We start from the raw sequence: 22,546 nt of genomic DNA, 5'->3' as shown, positions 1-22,546 counted from the left end.
TGCAAACTGTACAGATGTGAAGAACATAATACTGTTTTCTCAGGATGGTTACTGAGAAACTTTAACATCACATAGACCAAATACTGCTCTCCTAAGACCAAGATCCTCTAGAGTCAAATCTATACTACTTTAGTGAAATGGGTTCTGGATGGATATTGAAATAAGTAATTATTTAAAGGAGTTTACTTTGCACCCTTTTTTTTTTTTTTTTTTGCCGAGAGATTTGGGTACTATTGGAGCACAGCTACCACTAAATTAAAATTTTCTATGAATTCTACAGGGCAAGCCTGAAAAACTTAAGGCTGAGTGGCTAGCCAAGCTCATAAACAGCACCCATGTTCATACAGTAATTCTCAGATGAAGTAGTGGAGAGGAGTATTGCAAGAAAGTTCAAAAGAAAACGTATTGCAATCTACAGAAAGGTAAGCAAATCTACTGCAGCATAGATAAATTTAACAGAACTCTTTCTTGGTGACTTTGGCAGCTTCTCACACTAATGAAGATGAGCAAATCTAAACATAGCCAATTCTTTCTGATAAACTTTGTCCCTAAATACATATTTTGCCTACCACTGTGAACAACTCCTTGAAAATTCTGGAATGCCTGAAAGCTTACATTTGAGCCAAGAAGCCTCATAAGATCAAAGTTAGGATTTGCTGTGTGACCACAAAATGGACAACTATCTCCAGCATTGTCTGAAGACATCCCTCAGATTTTCATATAGAAGCTGCTTAGTGAAGTCACTGGTACATAAAACATTATTCTCCTTTGTTTAGGCATAAGGTTCAGAGCTCACTTAAAGCCATCAGATTTCTATTTGCACAATCACCTCCAACAGACCACCTAGAAAACTGCTGTCTGTAGCACACAGGACAGAAGAGAGAATGTGAGATAGGACTTCTCAGAAAAGAGGTGCTCTGGAACTCTTTTTTACTTGTATGCGTCTTGTCTTGCACTGTTAGTGGTTGGAAGCCCACATTTGAAATAACTGGGTGGAAGCTCAGAACAGAGACGTGCAAGCTCAATTAATGCTCAATCTCGCTTCCTGTAGAAGCTGTCAACAGTAATATGCTTGAAATTAAATATCCTGGGGACTGTGCAGACCAATTCTTCCTCCCAACTCAAGGTCTAAATATGTTGTCTAGTCTGCTTAAGCTCAGGTCCATCCATTGCTTGATTAATTTCAACTTGCATCATGTATTTGAGAGAGTGAGTATTATGTCATGGACATAACTTCCTCAATTCAGAAGAGGTCTCCAATGCCAGAGAGCTATGATCTCCAAGCAAAACACAGGTTTAAGGCCTTCACAGCTGCCATTTCTGGCAGTGACAGCAACACAGCTGGCTGCAGTTTAACCCAGTGAAAACCTGAGAGAAATGCTTCTGTTGACCACATGACAGGTTCCACCATGGAGAACCTGAATAGGGTTGAGTCCAGAATGGGATAGCTTTTTTGACACCAGTCTGCATTTAGGCTGGGTTACGTTGACTGTCAAATTACTTTCTTCCAAGAGAGCTTTAAAGGCAGGAAGAAAGCTTCAAAAATAATTGTGTTGAGAAAGAGTTGCTATGATTCTTCCCCTTATTTTCCAAGAAAGAAAAGTAAAGAGGCTTCACTTCAGTAGACAGCATTAGTCCAAAGACTGGGAAGACTACATTCAGATCACAGCGATTAAAAAAAAAAACAAAAACAAACAAACAAAAAAAACAACAACAAAAACAACAACAAAAAACTTTCACTGAATTTACCAATTTTACAAGGAAATCAGGGATTTCCATTTTCTCTAAATAAAAAGTCTTGGTATGCTAGGTCTCTCACATCCAAAACGATGCTTTTAAAAGTGTAATGCTAGAGCATCCTACAAATACTGTGCAGTGTCAGCTACCTCTGGAAATAACTAGATACCATGCCTTCATATATTCAGCTTAAAAAAAACATTTATTTTTTAATCAAAATTTATAATTAAGCCTGTCTTGTCCATTCAAATGGGTACTGCTTTAACTGCTCTCCTCTAATCCAGATTTCACTGCAGAGTTATCACTATAACAAGTGTCAAATATTTCATCAGCTTTTAAGAATGCTGTTTCCATAAATGAACAAGAAGATCTTAAAAACAGAACAGAGTCAATCTGACAGAAAGACATTTAGCTTTTAAAGAAAACTGATTTCGTTTTCTTCAGGCTTTTTTGGAATTATAAAATAGCTTTCATGTTTCCCTTTCATATTACTTTAGAGATGAGAAAACAGGGCATGTGTCTGAGCTGTTCATTTTATGAGCTGCAAACCCGACAGCTGCAAGATATATAGTAGTGGTATATCTTGTGCTTAAATTAATGGCAATAATAATTTAAGACACAGAACTTTCTAATTTCTTCAAAGGAAAATCACTGAATACTTGTGTGTACAGGTCTCACTTAAAACATTCATTGAGCATTTAAAAAATTGTCACTTTAAAGTGAGACAGTGATTAAAATAACAAGATTATCTGCAGTAACACCGATGGCAGCCTTGACTGAGTAATAAAATATGCAAGGTTCATGGAACCTGCAGACTGGGAAACCACTCTTTTCCCAAATCTTCTCTTGTTCTATATTAATATAAAATTTAAGTTTGTTTTCGTACCTTGTATCTGTGAAAAAAATTATCAGTGAGTTAACAAGTATAGCAAGAACCACATTAAACATGGTCTCCTTCCTTTTCTCAGAGATGGTGAGAGAAAAAATGCAAAAGACAGTGGGACTCAGAATAATTCTAATGTCTGCCTGTACTGTTACTGGAGAAACAATGGAAGCTTTGTTCAATCACCCAGGAGAAAGAAGTACTAAAACATTTTTCCAAGGAGCTCTGAAAGGAGTAGTTAATTAATGAGAACTGAAAGCCCTAGCAACAACTGCTCAATGTTGTCATGCCATACTGCATAAGAAATCTTATTTTTCAGGCTTTCTTTTAATTCCAGGGCTGGTAGGAGAAAAAAGTCACATAAAAGATATTTACTCAAGGGGTCAGAGAAACCAGATTCAAGTTCTATCAGAGTACTTGCATCAAGTTTTCTCTGCAAGGGACAACAGGGCTCCAAATATTGTGCATGATTCTAAAATGCATATATAGCCTCTACACTGAACACCTTATGGTCCTACACTTTTTGTAGACAAGATAGAGGGACATACACCATATCTGGTGCAAGATATTTCAAGAGGAGACTGTAGCTTCAGAAAACATTACACAAAATGCATTAAAAGTAAGGAAGTTGAGTCTGTAGGATGTGTCTTGGCTAAACCTAGCTCAAATAAGGAAAAAAAATCCTCTCTTTCAAAATTAACCAAAGCAAAATTATTAACCCCATAAGCAAATTCAGGTTGGAAACTGCCATGCATAGTAGGGAAGATCATGTGTTGAAGTGTCCTTTTGTTTTTAAGAGATAATCGGAAAAGAAGTTAAATTATATCCACAAATACTTCTGAAATGCACCAATGTAAAGAGAGAGAAGGGTGTGGGATACAAGTAGGATTAGCTCTCAAATCTATAGTATACATCTCTCCAACATTCCTACTGCAGTAATATACATGTGAACTGCCTTTACTTACTGACGTACTTACTGCTCAGTGCCTGAGAACTGAGCACATCATTCTCTCCACCATACAAACCCAAAGGATGCTGTAAATCCCGCCAGGACCCAGGTGTACAATAAAACCTGGCTGGATCTATTTCCTCTGAGGGAGGGGCACGACAGCTTCAAAACCAGTAGGGTTTGACAAGTGGTTTTGGCCACTGGCAACATGTGCATGTCATCAGTGTTACTGACACTCAGCTATATGCCATACAGCAACGACTCTTTCTGGGTGCACTCAAACTTAAAAATGCTTTATATTTACATTTAACTCTTTACACATACCATGCCATATTGTACATAAACAGATATGCTAAAAAAAAGGATGGGGTTTTAAGTAAAAGTACATTAACTCACTGGGAATTATGCTGGAAACCCACTTAAAATTCTTCCATGTGTCCCTCTGTTATTCACCTGTGTATGTTTCAGAGCGATGTGGTGAATGCTTGAAAGAATGGAACTCTTTGCCATGACTGGGATTTTAGATCTTCATCTAAGACTTGGATGAAAACATTATTAGCATTGCAGCACTCACAGAGTAAATGAAAGTGCTGAACTGAATTATCAATGTACCTTGCCATTAGTACTGGATGTAGAGGGAATGCTGCAACAGACAAAAGAATTACTAAATAGGTGAACAACTACCTGACAATTTGATTCAGCAGGCACTCAGCAGGAGTTGCAGCACCAGAATGAAACAGAGGAAACCCAGTGGATGTCAGAATAAGGATTTTGTATATTCTCCAGATCAATTAAAACACTACATTTTATAACTGGTACTCTTAATTTCATACATCATCTAGTTCAGATCTGAGTGTCTTTATTCATTAATACTGACTCAAAAGGTATTTTAATTATTTGGCAGAACTAATTGGATCATTTGAAGGAAGGCTGAGAAGGAAAAAAACAAAGTAAGACTTAAAAGTTGGAAAAAATCTGGCAGGCTCTGATACCAGTCTCAGCCACTTCAAGCAGAGATTTTTGACTATGAGATCAATTTCTATATATTTCTTTGTGATAGAAAATCTCCTTTTACATTTAAAATATAAATAATTTGGATTTTTTTTTAAAATGCAGGGTAATAATTTTCAGTTTTCACTAAGTAGTCAAAAGATCTCTGTGAATACCATCATGCTTTTAGCAGAGTGTTTCATTTCCAGTCATTGTGAACTGATGCATTTCCAAAAGCTTCAAATGAGTCTCTGGAAAGGATCACAACTTTTGATTACAGTCTCTATATCTTTAATGCCCTTAGTATAGCATTTTCTGCTACACTGTTTATAAAGTTACTGTTATTATAGTTATGCAGGTAGAAACAGTCAAGGATTTTCTGCACATCAAATTAATTTCTTAGACATATTTTACAAGAGGAGCAGCTCAGCACTATATACTTTATAGTTAAAACAGAGGAAAAAACCAAACCAAACCAAAAAAAGCCCCACAAAAAAACCCCTACTAAAACCAAACCAACTGAGTCTAGATAAAAGCTTACCATTTATTAGGTAGGCTTTATTAGGAGGCAATCCTTGCATTCTCTACAGCAAAAATTGCAAGATTACATAACAAAGGATTTACAAAGTGATTATGGCCACTGAACAGATGTCCTTCATAAAGCTGAAGCTAATTATATTGATAAATGACTGAGTATAGAAATGAAAACAAGTTTTTGTAACCCTACAAGTACTTTGGTATGATTTTTTGTCTTTTTAGACTTCTCATAGCATTAAACAAGGTATAGGTCAGTACTTCAATTCAGCAATAATCATTGAAGTCAGCACAACTACACGGAAAACAGAATTTACAAATACACACTTTAAATGTATTACGAGGCAATGTTACCATTTTAAAATGCCAGTAATCTGTGGTCAGATAATGATACAAACATCTGAGAAAGAACATGAAGAACATCAAACTAGAAAATAGTAGCAAAAATGTTTCAGACAACTAGTTTTTCTGGAATATAGTTTACCTTTGAGCCATCCAGACTGATTATCCTGTAGACATTTCTTGTGCTGTCATAGAAGTAGGACACAGTAACAGCATGCTTGCTGGTGGGAACCCAGTTTTTCTTAGTGTTTGGGTCAATCTGGAAGACATGAGCTCGGGTGCTGAAGATGGGTTGTTCCCTGAAGGAGAAAAGAAAAAGTCATTAAACTAATCTGTACATACTATCATTGCATACAAGCTATCTGCCAGTGTACTCATTTGGATGCATACAAGTTACTCTACAGAATAAACCCTGCCTGACATCTTCTGTATATGTTGCTGCATAGAGCAGGTTAGGTTTGTTAATACATATATGCAAGCAAAACTCAAGTCTTCTAAGGCAAAAATCAGCATCCAGTTGTGAAGGCAGATAAAACCAGACATTTCTAATATAAATTCAGCATCATCCCATCATCTCCCCAGCTCTTCACTGCCCACCTATCCTTTAAAACTAAATTGTATTAATGCATGTGTAATTTCTCCCATTATACTCACATTGCAGAATGTGCATAACTTCAAGTCTACTTCTTCTCCAAAATCTCCTAATACTCTGATTATTCTCATCAATTTTATGCCACAATCTGGATCTGAACTGGTTGATTCAATGCAATTACTCTAAAACTAACTATAATAAAGGCCAGGAACATGTGTTGTGAATCCCTCGTTCTTTGCAGCTTTATGCCTGAAGGTATTTATGCCAACATTAAATAATGTATAAAATACATTTTAAATTATAAATTGCCCTTATTGTAATTTAGAATTTGCAACATTTTTCCCCATGACCACTACCAGGACATACAGCATTGCACAGAAATCTAAACACATTTTAATATCACTAAGATGGTGATAAGATGGCCTTCTACAATAGAGTGACTGTATCAGTAGACAAGGGGAGGGCTGTGGATGTCAGTTATCTGCACTTATGTAAAGCCTTTGACACATGCCCTAAAATATACTTCTCTCTAGGCTGGAAGAGATGGATTCAATGGATGGACAGTTTGATGGACAAGGAACGGGTTGGACCTTTGTATCTAGAGGGCAGTGACCAATGCCTCAGAGTCTCAATGTTCATCAGTGACAGAGAGTTCACACCTGACCCCAAGCTGAGTGGCAAAGCTGATGCATGTGGATGGCATGCCATCCACAGGGACCTGGAAAAACTCTAGGAGAGGACCCATGGGAATCTCATGAGGTTTAACAAGGTCATGTGCAAGGTGCTGCACCTAGGTCAGAGCAACCCTGGTACCAGCACAGGCTGTGATGTGCAGATCACAGCAGCCCTGCCCAGAAGGACTTGGGGGTGCTGGGGATGAGAGGCTGGACATGACCCAGCCATGGGCACTCCCAGCCCAGAGAGCCACACGTGTCCTGGGCTGCATCCAGAGCAGGGTGGGCAGCAGGGCCAGGGAGGGGATTCTGCCCCTCTGCTCTGCTCTGCTGAGAGCCCACCTGCAGTGCTGCACCAGCTCTGGGGTCCCAGCACAAGAAGGACAGGGACCTGATGGAGAGAGTCCAGAGGAGTCCACAAAGATGGTCAAAGGGATATAACACCTCTCCTATCAGGAAAGGCTGAGAAAGTTGGAATTGTTCAGCCTGGAGAAGAGGAGGCTCTGGGGAGACCTTACAGCAGCCTCTCAGTACCTAACATGGGGCTACAAGAGCAGAGGCAGAGGGTCTTTTTTTACCAGAGCATTCAGTAACAGGACATGGGGTGATGGCTTCAGACTGAAAGAGAGCAGGTTTAGGTGAGACATTAGGAGGAATTTCTCTGTTGTGAGATGGTGAGACACTGGAACAGGTTGCCCAGAGAAGATGTGGCTGTACTATCCCTGGAAGTGTTCAGGCCCAAGCTGGAATCGGCCACTGAGCATCCTGGTCTAGTGTAAGGTGTCCCTGCCCATGTAAGCAGGTTGGAATTAGATTATCTTTAATGTCCTTTCCAATTCAAACTATTCTATGATACTGTAGCTGTCAGTTTAAATTTAGCTACATTTTAATGACAAATTGATTGCGATATTTTTAAAGGAATGCTGCTATCAAATTCCAAAGATATTAAGTCCCAGGACTTTAGGTTGAATTTAACTTTTTATATATTTTGGCTCTCATTTTCAGGGTGTGAAAAAACATACCCTTTGACCTGCCCTTATTTTATTTTCAGAGGTATGTTTTTAACACTTTTTCCCCCCAAAATAAATTACCACAGAATTTTGGGTACTTGTAGTTAAAGGGGTTTTATTTGCCCTAACTACAAAGGGGTACATATAAACTCAATGAAATATCTCTATTCCTCAGCAGGAAGAGCAGCTTTCAGTAGTAGAACTGTATTACACAGCTGGGAGTTAAGATTCCTTGAAGTTCACCAGATGACAGACGTGGTGTTCTCCTATGCTGGAGAAGCTGGATGAAATGAAAGAAGTATGCAGAACAGATCAGAGACAGCAAAACAGAGTTTCAGTGAAAGATAAAGAAGACTGAAGGGAAGGCCAATGGGATCAATGCACACGGTAATTCTCCACAGAAATGTACCCTCAGCACCAATTCATCTTTTCTTTGTAAATCACCAAGCTATAAGAGGTTGCATAGCTGTTTTCCTGATCCAAATCTCTTGCACACAAATGTTATACAAAGATGACTGGCATGTATAAGCCCTTTGTTTAATAGAACAAACTACTTCTTTTTGCCCTTTTCAATAGCTACAATTACTTCTTCAATCATACTTAAACTTTAGTTGTCTTCAATATTAGATCTATTTTATAATTTACCTCCCAGTTAAGCATATACCAATATCAAAGGACACATATTAATATAATGCACTGGCCCTTTAACTCTGGAAAATGAAAGAGCCCATAAAAAAATGGGCAACTATCTCAGAAGCCTGCCAATTGTTTTGATGAATATTGACATTGAAAGGAAACTATAAAGGCTCTGACCATAATAATGAAAGATCAAGGAAGAAATTAATCCAGGATGTAGATGTGTGGTTAATGAATATCCATTTGACTAGCACTGATGCTCAGTTCACATACAGTACATTATATCACATAACTGGGATTTTCAACAACCACAGGTTAGGATTTTAATATGTAAAAGGTAGGTGAGTACTATATGGCTGAAGTGAGTGTCACTGAAAGTCAACTGTTCAGCCTTGAGATACTGCTCTCCATCACTGTCATCACAAAAATCTTCCACAGCCCCACCAAAACATCCTCAATTTGATGAGGTGGCCTGCATCTTCCTGCTGATTGCTCAGCAGTGCTGCTCAAGACAAAGCAGAGCACTTTGCAGGGCACAGTGTGGGTCTGGCACAGACAGCACAGTTAGGTATGGAACACTATAAATGAAGCTTACCTACACTTCTTAATCACTTCTCATAAAACTAGAGTTATAGTCTTTTCTCTCCATGCTTAAAGTACAGCTTTACTGAATGACAAGCTGTCTTCACTCTGTGGAAAAGGCATAGCTCCTTTTGTTAGACGAGTTGGATAAATCATCATTTTGCCAGATTACTGGAGTAATTAGGATTTTTTTCTGACAAAGACACTAAACTTCAGATGACTCTAGAATTAGACCACTGTTTTGACACTTAACGATGAACATTTATAAAGATTATTTCTGCAAGCTAATGGAAGTTATGTACTATATATCTACAGGATTAAATGTGTTATAGAATCAAGTCATTGATGTACCACTGAAGTCCTTCAAAGCTAATATACAATTACATCATCTGTATTTTTCTGTAGCAACATATTATATAGAGAAACTTAAATTTTAATTTCCTAAAACACCTGTGAACATGCAACAAAAACACCTGTGAACATGCAACATGCAATGTATAAAACATATAAGAATATTTGTAACTTTGGCCAATAAATCTTCACATAAAAGTTTCTAGCAGTTTCTTATTCTTTCCCTTTCAGCTTTCTCTTCTTTTTCTTTCATTATCAGAAGGTATTCAGTACTCATTAAAGACATTAATAGGAGCTAAGACAAGAACTCCTCACTAATTACAAAGCAAAGTAATTCATTTTTCCAGAAATATACCAACGCTGAACAAAAAGAAAACAAACTAACAAGAATGCCATAGTAACAGAGTTTGACTATTAGAAATGTCTGCTCAGGCATGGTAAAAACATTAAGCCTTGTATCCTGCTGTTCTTAATTGCCTTAGGCTGCAACATTACATTGGTCAGACAAAGACTAACAAGACTAACAAGCCAAGTCCTCCTGGACCCAAGAAGCAATGTGATAAGTAAAGAAGCATAAGAAGTATCACTTTAGCAGGCAGAGTCATAACAGGATTTTCCATAATCAATACAGAAATTCATTCATTGATATGTGATCAATCCTAAACTAAACTTGGGAGATAAATCTGGTTTACTAACAGTTGAATGAATAGTTTCCAACCACTCTTTCCATTTTGACATCTTAACACAGCCTTTACAAAAAGAATGCAGGCTGCTCAATATAGGAAGTGCTACACTAATCAAAGATTGTATTGAAGAAGCTTAAGTTAGTATAGAAGATTAGAAAGTACTTTCCTTGCTAATTCATAATTAATATATGCTTCATTTTTAAAAAAAACGTTTTATTCTTTAATGTCTGGTACCTCTAAAGCACTAGTGGTGAAGACCTCCTTTTGCTTATTTCTTCCCTCACACTATTGTTTACCATGACTCCAAAATTACCTTGAATGCTATAAAACCTGTAATTTCTCAAGACTGGGATTCCATTGTCTTAATTACTCTGAAAACAATAAGGCCACTGAAAAGAAAGTATGAACCTCTACAACATTACTTTATGTTCTACTTGCCTCCCCTTATGGAGTGTTAATTATGCTAAAAAATATATTAAAAATTAGATACAACTCTCCCTTCTTCCTCCATACTGGGCTAAATTGAGAGTGTTTCGACAGGGAAGTTGTTGCCCTATGCAGAATGAGGTAATGAATTTCCCTGTATGAACAGAAGACCAGGCCAGAATTGCAGATCAAGACAAAAGAGATGTGGGCGATGACTCTTAAGCAAGAGCTGGAGCAAAGAGCTGCCCAGGCAGAAGCAGACAGCAGACACCAAAATAGGCTCACTCTGAGTGACTGTGGCCCATGAGGAAACTGAGTTTTAAAACACAAGGAACCACCACGGGCAATGCCTGCCACCTGGAAGTATTAAATTTCTCAGCAGAGGTATTTTCCCCAAACAGTATGAGAAAAAGGAATGAATAAGCATATGTGATGGAGTGTTCTTATTTAGCTCAGTTTTGATAGTGAAAATTCCACGAGATTCATGTCCATGTCCATTTCTCCAACATGGATTTTACAAGCTCCAGTGCATTATCCAGACTTCCTGTTTTTGACACACACAGAGTCCACATACAAGACTGCTTTCAAAACAAGTCCAACAAAATGTGCCTTGGAGATTTTTTCTTGTTGCAAACAGCACAAGATTTCATCCATCAGGTTTCATACAAAGAGTTTCAGAGGAAGATGATGCAACATACAGACAAAAACAGGATAATATCCCTGTGCTCAAAATGGGAGTGAAACCACAGTCCAAGCTGGTTGGAGTGGTGGAGACTAGACAGAAGTGTGCTGTCTTCATGCCATTACAGCCCTGGGCACAGCAGATCCTGCCACATGACAGACAGCATGCTCATCGCACAGTCTCTGGCAGTCCTGAGGACTGCAAACCCTTACAGTAGGCAGTAGGCATATTTTGCAGGTGGTCATTTTGCATACACTGAATTCTGAACCTCTGTAATAGCTGTCATCCAAGGAAATTTCTCCCCAGGTCAGACAACATGAACACTGTACATGGTATTTCAGACATTTGCTGATTATCCTCAGATTTAGGATAGGATAAAGACCTTTTTGCTTTTTCCAAATGTCAGCATACTAATCCCACAGCTTTTTCCCAGTGTCCTGCTAGTCTTAACAATATTCTCCCCTTTTTTCAAAGCTGTAGCAAGCTTTTGTTACTCTAAGCAGCTTGAGAAGAGATTCCTGAAAAGAAATGAGGAGAGTGATTAAAAGTGCAGCTCTAGTCAAAACTAATTCATAAACTAGAGCATCCAAGCACAGTCAGTGTTGTTTAAGCAGCTCTGCAAACAGTTCAAAGCAACAGGAAGCCTCAGAATTTTCCATGTTCATAAAAATGCTCTGAGGTCTGATAAAAATTGTATATATTTGTGGAAAAGTATTGCATAACACCAGCTTCTAATATATGGAAACTGTTCTAAAGTGTAATCTTTTTCTGGACAGGAAATAACTGACAATACCATCTTGAAGTTAAAATTATGAAGCTGAACAAACACACTCAGTGGACTTGTGTAATGTGTAATGACGATTTTAGATTTTGCTTTTTGTCTTACACACAACTTTCATGTACAATATACATAAACAATAACAACTTTCATATCTCAAAACAAGCTTTGAGATAGTAAAAAAGTGGAAGATACAATCATGTATGCAAATAAAAATACCTCTAATCCCACCAATGGTTTATCTAGCTCTACACCTACATACTTAGACCTGTTTTTACTGTTATGTTTTGGTTTATTTGAAGTCAGTAAATATTTAGAAAGTTGCTACAAAAAAGCTTGTTTTCTGTATACAGTTATCAGTTAATATGCATAACTGCCTATTTAACTATAAAGTTCAAAATATAAGCTTTACAGAATGTGCTTCGTAGCTATGTAACACTGCACAGGCAGTGCCTTCAAGCATTTTCTAAGCTGTTTTGTTTCCATTTAAGAATAAGCTTTTAGTATTAGATTTTTAAGCACTTAGGAGGTAGCATAGCATCACAAGTAATAACTGCCAATTTTCAGGATTTGAGGGGAGAAAAATTATCTAGAGACTTCCACTAAACCTGTTAGGTTAAGTAAAAATATATTTACCTTATCCAGGAAAGTAATTATGTACTGTCCATTACTGTTGGGGAAGATGAAACAGGAAATGCTTATGACTGTTTGACAAAAGATTTTGAGAATATGGAAACTATGAGCAAGACTGAAATAAAAGCAAGCTTTGAGATACCAAGCCTTAGTTACTAAACAACTAGAAAAAATATTATTGCCAGCTGATGTTAATCCCCTTTTGATTAAACAGTACCCTCTACTTGCAGACAGGTCCAAGAGTCAGAGAAGATGCTACTAGTTTGGCAAAAGAGGTCCAAATAGTAGTTTTTAAGGTTGAAAACGCAACACAGTATGATAATGTAATGATTCTCATAGGCCATATGTAAATGCTGCAGGTTTTGTATCGTATACCAGATTGGTTAGTAAAAATTAGAATATTCAACACAGAAGATGATATATTGGATTGTAACAGGAAATTCTCTCTCTTACCCTCCTGCTCTCTTGCCCTCTTATTTTTCCAGCTCTCTTTTTCGGGCCTGCTTAGGGCTGTGGCTGGCAGCTCCAAACAGAGCCCCTGCACCCACACCCTTTACCGTAAACCACACGTTCCAAGACCTGGCTTCAGAGATCTCCCATCCATCCCAACCATCCTACCCACCCTCACTCCTACACATTACATTTTCAAGGACGTGAAGCTTTAATCAATTTGTTTCAACTTGAAGTAGGATATTGCACAGTACTTAAAGAGACATAAGGTATAGGAAGTCAGTAGAAAATAATTTAGTGATTACCAGAAATCTATTATCTTTGAAATGTTAGTGCCCCTATAAAGACTAGTGAAAATCTATGAGCTATGTGGACAACAGAGGAAAAAGTTGCACTCTACTCGCATACCTTAACACCCCACATTTTTGAAAAGGAAAAAAATACCTAATAAAAAACCCAAACAACAGCCTTGCACCATTTTACTGTAGACTAAGAAGTATATACAAAACATGTATGTTTACAGCTAAATGCAGGTTAAATTCGATGCCTATGAGCAGAGAGAACTCTGCTTAAGTCAGCAATTATGGATTTTCATTAGCAGAAAAACTGTTCACTTGTAATTATTGCATCAATTAATAGGAGTTTTATATTACACAGTAGACAAGTCAGGAAAGCACATAACTTCAAACATTTTTAAAATCAATTCCTTTTGGTAACATTTTGGCACATATACTAAGGTGGATGGCATATTCAGAAGGGCAACAGAGCTGGTGAAGGGACTGGAGCATATGAGGAGTGGCTGAGGCAGCTGGGGGGATATAGCCTGAAGAAAAAAGAGGCTGAGGAGAGATCTTGTCTCTGTCTACCACTGCCTCAAAGAAGGTTGTAGGTAGGTGGGGGTCAGTCTCTTCTCCTAGGTAAAAAGTGATGGGATGTGAGGAAATAGCCTCAATTTGCACGAGGGGAGGTTTAGAGTATGTATTAAGAAAACAATTATTTATGGTAAGGGTTATCAAGCAGGGTGCCCAGGGAAGTTGTCATTCCTGGAAGTGGATATGGCACTTGAGGATATATTTTAGTGGTGACTATGGTGCTGGTTCTAGGCTGATAGCTGGATTTGGTGATCTTACAGGTCTGTTCCAACCTTAGCAATTCTACAATTCACAGCTATGCAATCCTATAAAATAGTCTATTTGGGGAACAAATGGATGATACTATAGGTGCCAATCTCAACCAATTGCTCAGGAAGCCCACACATGGTACCTTCCAGAGAAGGAAGGGAAAGAAAAGAGGTAGGGGAGTTTAATACAAACAGGCACTGTAACACAACCACTGACAGCATTTAAAATGTATTGCCATCATGAAATCCCAAGAGTTAGGATTACCATATCCTAGGAAATAAAGCTCTTGCTATTGAACAAACATAGAGACAAATTAGAAAGTTTACCTAACCTCATTCCTCTTCCATTTGAGCTTACCATTCATAAGGGTCTCATGAAGAATCTTAGTAAACTTTAGAAAAGAAAGAGATTTTTCCACAGCACAGATTTACATTGAGCTGTAGGACAGCACAGACATTACAATCTTGCATATTTAGTAACATCAACAGCATGGAAGGTGGCAGAGTTGCAAAGCTGAGGACAAATCAGTGTCCAGTACTTAAAATTAAGGCTTATATAGTAGAACAAAGAAAAATCCCAACAAAACTCTTGAATTTTTGGTGTAATATCAGTGAACATGAAGCTGTTTACCCTAAAGATTAATAAACCTACTTGCAGGTTATGTACAGGGCAGTGTTAAACTGATTAAAAAAAAAAAAGGAAAATAAACACTGGATTTGCTTTCACTTCTGCAATCCTCCGGATTTGTTTTAAAAGTTTGTTCTCCAATTGCCCTCATATGCTGTTACTGTATGCTGCTCAAGTTCACCAGGTAGGCAACCAGCTGAAGTGTTGCAGGAAACATTCACAGCAATAATTTATCGCTGACTGTGAAGGTTACTCCCACAGCTGAATGAGGGTCCATCTCTCCTCTAAGGTTTTCATTTTTTTGTCCTTCCACACAACCTTGAAAAACTCATTTTCATAGCAGGAATCAAGCAAGAGTTTTGGGAATCAAATGAGGTAACAAAAAGTGTATTACCAAGTACTCAGCTTTATCTTCCTAAAGCTATCACTTCAGTTTAGTAACTACTTCCAGGAACATAGATATCTTCAGAATTCTTTTAGGTAGCTAAGTGATTATTCCTCTAAATTGTGCAAGTAAGTGGACAAAGGTATCTCTGAATAAACATTTACCTTAAATTTAATTACAAAATTGGATGGAACTAACAATTAGTTTTTAATTACTTAAGAGCAGTTAAACTATGTTAGGTTGAATTTTAGAATAGATATTTATCTATAGTGAAAATACTATGAACTCTATGACACTCTGACACTAAAAAATTTCTTCTTGAATTTTGCTCTGTTCAAAAATTCTTGTCAGAAGGCCCAGAGAGGAGGAGTTCTTTCTTTAGAACCACATAATTAATTTCAAGATATACAGTTGTTCTCCACATCTAGTCACTAAAAGTATTTATCAGAAGTAAACAAAAAAACTCCAACCTAATGTCAGGTTGTAGCCTATGAACAAAGATCCTGAAATAACATTGTAATGAGATATTTCTGAAAGAAGTCTAGATTTCAACATTCCTATAACAGCCCTTACATGCAGTAAGCTAAGCTATGCTGCATCTAGAATAAGAAATAAAAATGGTCTAAAAACATTTGTTTCTCTTCATTCTACAGCAAGGAAACTCAACATAACACTTGCAGCACAAGCAGAAAAGAGAAGAAAGCAGAAAGGAAGAAACACCATTTTTCCTGCTCATTAGTAAAACAGGTTTAGAAAGGCCCGAAAGCAATCCATAACCAGGCTTTCTAGTTAGTTCCCCTAGTTCCTTGACACTGTCTGTACAGAAACAATTTTTCCTTTGCAATCTTTATCTAAAGTGTCCCTGCAATGGAGTTCTGACATTCAGACTCCTCTTACAGAACTTATGCATAAAATATATTAAGGGAAAATATTAAGTAGTTTAACTGCTTAGATTGAATTTCTACTGTTACTTCACAGAGTACTTTATTACAAAGTCATGTGACAATTAAGTTATAGTTTCCTGTCTTCCTGCACCACCAGTTTTCTTGAGTTTAAATGAATTGATATTTTCTATACGTGGTCCTCAGGAACAATATCTATAAGCCTCAGAACCATTGCAAGAGCTACAATTAAAAGGCAGGGAGGAAATACCAGAAATAAAAAAAAAATTAAGATATCCCTTAGACCAGAAGCACAAGCACATCTCTCCAAATAACAGAAGCAGAGGGAGCAAAAGCACCAAGTTGCTTTGGGATCCACAGACATTGCTAGTGAGGCAGGAGCTCGTGTATTGCTTTACAAGCAGGCACAGCAGCATCTCCTTTCTAGGGACATGGAGAAGGATGAGGAAAATTAGGAGGAAGGCTCCAGATGGGACATAATATTCAATCTCTACAATCTCCAGAATGCAAACCTATTCATGACTTGCATGTCTTCCTTTTCACATTTCACAAATACCCTCAAATTAATTTATGGATTTCTGAGGATCTAAAGTTCACTAGTTTCCTTTGCAAAACAATTGTCAGCTTGTAAGAAGGGTTGTTTATGCCACTCAGAAGTAACTAATTAGACAACTGATGCTGATTAAACAAGGTAAGAATTAAGCCAAATTGCAAATTGCATTGCACTTAGGTGCTCTTGCTGAGGCACAGATAGGTAGAAACAGCACCTTGCAAGGTCTTTGATGTTAATCATATTGGTCAGTATGACAACACTGGTAGAAATGCCACCCAGAGCAACAGATTCAGAAAACTGACAGACTGAAACTCCTTGCTTTGTCCTGACATGAAAGCCTAAGATTGTCTGTAAATCAACACCCTCTGTTCTAAAGTTTGGTTAGATCAATTTAGTGGCTCTAATAAAATCCTTCAGCAGCACTGACAAGTGTCATCATGCACAGGTAGTGCAGTATGAAGGAAGTGAGAATAGAGGGAAGGCACTAGGCTATGAAACTATGTAAATCACTGTAATAATAAAGAGTGGCAATCCCATATCATCTTAGTCTCCATAAAATACAACACAGTTCAATAAACAATGTAAACACAGTATTTTCTGATTTGACATTCAGTGTGATTTTGCATGTTTCATCAAGTCTCATCATTGCCTAGACAAGAATTTCTGTTCTGATGGCTGTATTTCACAGCTATGGAGCAAAGTGGCAAAGCTGGGGCTTTTGACAATAGACTAATGAGAATTCTGGAATCTAGAAGATAATAGAAGAAACACAAAATCATAGACTCAAGTCATCATGTGTTTCCATTGAGAAAAACGGCAATTATATGGTAAACAGTGATACTATTTAAAAATTAGTCTAACTGCTGTTTTTCTAATCATCTTTGACTTTGAGAGACAATGCTAAAATAATACTAGTCATAATTTTGTTATTATTAAGACTAGATGTCTCGGCAGTTTGTTAACAGCAGAAAACCCAAGGAATACATATCCTCCTTGTTTATTACTCCACATTTGAAATTTGTCTCAAAGACATGTCTGTACTAAAATGAGGTTTCTTCATTCGGCACCACAGTCTTTACCAACTTCTCTTTGCTTTGTAATAGCTGTAATTCATCTCCTTATTGGCTCTAAATTTCCATTTTGCTTCCCTGTAGACCTTCATACAGAAACAATCACACCTCCTCACCACTTCTCACCCTATCAACCACTTCCACTCCATCTTTTTCCACACATCTAGGTTATTAATTTTGGCATGCTTTCTCCATGTGAAAAAGCTTTAAGTGGGCCTGGCATTTGTCATGTCTTTCATTCCCAGCTAAAAACCTACAAATAACATATTTGGCATAAATAATTTGCCAGTTCAGTCAGTTTTAAGAGCTTTTGCACTTAACCCTCAGAAATCAACACCCTGAAATAAACCACTAGTACCACCACATGCTGACTGCAGACACCTCAAAGCTGAACTCATGCTTCCACCAGCACCAGTGGAAGTATGAGAATTGACATAAGAAGGGGCTGACAAGACATGCATTTCATCACCAGCACCTGATCTTCAAATAATTTGCAATCCCAACTGGAGTGCTACAGCTGCATGTTAAGCTTCAAAGGAAAATAAAAAAATCACTGTTCCACATCAAAGATGAGAACTGGATCATTTTATTTTATCAAGAAACTGAATTAGATTCCTAGAAAGGTAAACAAATTAATTTTATATTCATAAATAACAAATCAATTTGAATCACCCATTGAGCACTACAGGAACTACAGACTCTTTAATTCACTTTGAGCATATTATTACCATGCCAGCAAGTTTCTCCCTTCTGATAACTTACAGCCAAGTAAACACTATTGAATTTTGGATGCAGTGGCTGAACCTATATTGACCTGTAACTGGGAGTCCCAGGTCTGTTTCCCTGATTTCTCACAGCATGCATATGCCAAACATTCTGAGACACCCAAGTATCATTCCTGACAAGTAACACAGTTTGCTCACTGGATCACTGAAGGTATTCCTAAGATGGCAGCAAATCCTGTCACTGCCAATGACATGCTTTGCACTGTCAGGCAACCTCCCACTGCAGCAAGATGCAAAACAATGATAAAGGGCAAAATCCATTTTTAAATATACTAGTATGAACACACACTGCATGGAGCAGAAAGTGCTCTGCACAGCTCACTAGAGCAGCTGACAAGGGAAAAATTAGACAGGTCTACATAATAAACATCAGTCAAGGAAGCAGTTATGCCAAGTGCTGTACCATGGGGACGAACCCCAACAGGCTGAGAAGGACAGCCACATGTGGGCTGGCTGTTCATTCCACTGCTAAGCAGCTCATAAGGGGAGAGCAGTCAATATGGTCTACTCAGCTTGAGCAAGGCTTTTGACATCATCGCTCACAACATTCTCATTCACAAAATTAGGAATGTGGACTGAGTGAGTGAACAGTGAGGTTGATTAAGAAGTGGCTGAATAGCAGATCTCAGAGGGTCAAAATCAGTGACAAAGTTGGAGGCTCTCCCTAGTGGTGTTCCCCAAGGTTCAATACTGGGTCCCAAATGTTTAACTTGTTCATCCTTGACCTGAAAAAAGGGGCAGATTTCATCAAATTCAGTTATGATACTATGCTGGAAGGAATGATGACACCTCCAAGTTCTGTGCAACCCTTCAGAAGAACCTTGAGAGGATGGAAAGACAGGTAGAGAAGACCCATCTGAAATTCAGCAAGGGCAACTGCAGAGTTGTGCACCTGGGGAGGAACAACCCCAGGCACCAGCACAGCCTGGGGCTGACCTGCTGGGGAGCAGCACTGTGGAGAAGGACCTGGGGGTCCTGGTGGACAACAAGCTGTCCGTGGGCCACCAGTGTGTCCTGGTGGCCAAAAAGGCCAATGGTATCCGGGGGGGGCATTAAGAAGAGAATTGCCATGCAATGAAAAAGCAGATCATGGAAGGCAATCCTGCCCTTGTATTCAGCCCTGGTGAGGCCTCATCTGGAGTGTTGCGTCCAGTTCTGGGCTCCTCATGGCAACAGAGACATAGAGTTCCTGTGGTGGGCTCAGCAGAGGCAACAGAGATGATGAGGGATCTGGAGCATCTCTCTTATGATGAAAGGCTGAGGGAGCTGGGGCTGTTCAACATCAAGAAGAAACAACTGAGAGGCAATCTCATCAGTGTATACAAATATTGGAAAGAAGGGTGTCAAGACAATGGACGAATGGTAGACCACCTTCTCAGAGATGCCAAGCAATTTGACAAGAGGCAATAGGCAGACACGGATGCACAGGAAGTTTCACCTGGACATGAGGAAGGACTTCTCTACTGTGCAGTGACTGAGCAGTGGAACAGATTTCCCAGAGAGGGTGTGGAGTCTCCCTCACTGGAGATATTCAAGAACACTCCGGATATAACCCTGTGAAATGTGCTCTGGGACATCCCTGCAGGAGCAGGGAGGCTGGACACCTGTGGACCCACTGTGGTCTCTTCCTATTTTATTAATTCTGTGATTCTGTGAAGATGACAGTTCTGGAAACACAAAATGGCATCAGTACTAGTCACAGGTATTGCTATTGAAATAATGTAAAGAAACATTTTCTCACTGACAGCTTATGCACTTTCTTTGATAGTGCTGATGGAGGCTGGTAAAGACAAAGTGTTATCTGTTGTACTGGAACTAGATTAGCAACCACTTTGCAAAAAACACTTCAAAATTTAGCTTATACTTCTGAAAGGCACTTATGATGACCTTAGTTCTAACCCCAAGATAGCAGGTGGGCGTCAGGGCTTCACTCAGATGAAAATAATTTTTAAAAATCAGGTCTCAGAACACTGCTTAGCATTTTGACAAACTGAGAAAAAAAAACAGATACCATATAGTTGGTGCAGAAATTTTGGCTCCAATTGCCTACTTTAGAGGCCTATATTTACCAGCTCAATAAAAATATTCAGCAGTAAATGCATGCTACTACAGTTAAGAAGCATGTAATCAAAGAGCAAGAAAAGGTGTTTGTTAAGAGCTAGTTATTTTAGCATGACTTTGTTTTTTTAAGGAACAATTTTCCTTACATGGTACCTGAATGAACTGGTAAGGTTCCATACCTTCAAAACCCTTGTATGAAACAAGAACTAGAAAAGCCTCCCTCACACCCTCCTGTGCATGAATATCACAACAGATATTAAATGTAAGAAACCAAGTCCCAGTGTTTCTTTCTGTATCCATGAAATAAACAGTAGCTAAAAACAAGTAGGGTTATTAGGCACTTACAGAATGTTTGCATTGCAAAATCAGTTTTAAAGAAAGTTGCATTTAAAAACATTTTATAGCTATATGCTAAACATGGTATAATCTTCCCAAACTGGAGCACTTAGGTGTTCCCATGGTTATGTCCAAAAGAGGCTTAACTGAAGCATCAAATACTAGTCCATGTAGCAGAAACTGCCATTACCCACTCACTAACAGGTTTGAGTTTACAAAAAGACTGGTTAATATAATAAATAGAATGCCATGAGCAGGAAGTACTCATACCATAGTTAATTGCAAGAATTTTTCCAGTGTTACAAGCAAATGAAGAGTAACAGCTCTTCAGGAAGATGAACAGCATAGAAATAAGAAAAAATAATCTAGGGTTCCCTGAATAAGCAAAGTCTTGGGTTTTACAAAAACATTAGCCAGTGGCAGAAGTACAAAGACAAAAAGACAAAGATGATGGTGGAGCAGAAGGTAACCTTTGCAAGATTTAGATGTGAATTCTATCCATAGATGCTGACTTAGTGCAAGTGATTTTAGGAATACCATGTCCATCTCTGGGCACACAAGACCAGCAGTATCTTTTGAATATTGTATTTGCTGTTGTTACTGAGGAGAAGAAAAGGACTCTTTAAATATATTTTAATGCCAAGTAAAATTGTTCTTTGTAAGAGTAATTAGAGAAGATTTTCTTTGTCTAAGAACTTCATCCCAGAATAATATCAATTCTCCGGTTCTGCTAACAATCAAAGTGGCATATTGAAAAGGACCCTATAATACTCATCATTCCATCCCAGTAACAGAACTACTCTAGCTTTTGTTGCAGTCTGATTTTAAAAACTATAATTAATGTGGACAAAAAAGGAAGTTTTGTTGTTTTGGTTTTTTTTAATTTCTATGTCACATTTAAGCTCACCAAATACATGTCTCAGTAAAAACTACTTCAGTTCTTAAGTGGCCCATTAAGATCCATTGTAAGAGACATGGGCAGCATTTACATTCAGATATAAGGTTATCTTAGGGCATCTAGTGTTCAGTGCTCATTTCACAAAATTCAGCCAAAACAGACCATTCTTTAATGTACTTCAGCACTGGTGTCTTTTTTATGAAAACTTCTCAAAGATCATTTGAGTTTTACTATCATATGTAGCCAGACATACTGTCTAGGCTTTGCAGTACTTCTGAGAACCACGAGTACCTAGGACTCCAACTGGTAGGACACCATCTATTCCCAAGCACTGCTAATTGTTTCCTGGTAAAAATCAGTTCCTCCCATGTCTAGATGTAGAAAAGGGACTTACACTCAAACAGTGAAAAGGCACTTGTAAATCAGTATCCAGAAGCTGAAATTAAGTTAGATCCAACAGAAGTGCTCTTGTCTAATTGCAGGTTAACTCTTTTAGTCACACACAGTCAGTGAAAAACCCAAGTAGTGCAAAAACAAGGGTTAAAGCAAATCATCTGAATATCTGCTTAGGACCCCAGTTTATGACATACAGCCATTTGACAAGAGAGATACACAGCACATATTATTGCATATGCTTACTTTTGTTAGCATGAGAAGTACCCTAAGATACCTGCCATAGCTGTGTACTCCACAGTAAGTCACAGTGGAAAAAAGAGTGTTTTCTTCGATATCATACAGTTCATTCTTTCAGAATTTCGTACAGACAAGTCAGGGCTAGCAGTCTGTTGGAAATTAACAGGCCTAAGAAGTAGGCCTAAGAATTGTGAGAAGACATGTCAAAGACAATTTATTTCATCAACACTTCACTGTAAA

At 38.1% G+C, this 22,546-nt stretch overlaps 1 protein-coding gene across 1 annotated transcript in view; it reads right to left on the bottom strand.

Annotated features, from left to right (window-relative positions):
- Positions 1-22,546, bottom strand: part of HOMER1 (homer scaffold protein 1) — an 88,671-nt gene that overhangs the window by 59,340 nt on the left and 6,785 nt on the right. The window contains exon 2 of the mRNA XM_021531119.3: positions 5,578-5,734. Within this exon, the coding sequence (XP_021386794.1) occupies positions 5,578-5,734 (157 nt within the window). The remainder of the gene's footprint in view (positions 1-5,577; positions 5,735-22,546) is intronic.

Source organism: Lonchura striata, chromosome Z, assembly GCF_046129695.1.
Source record: "Lonchura striata isolate bLonStr1 chromosome Z, bLonStr1.mat, whole genome shotgun sequence".
NCBI lineage: Eukaryota > Metazoa > Chordata > Aves > Passeriformes > Estrildidae > Lonchura > Lonchura striata.
Note: the sequence above shows the minus strand (reverse complement) of the source record. Positions and strands in the feature narration are given on the sequence as shown.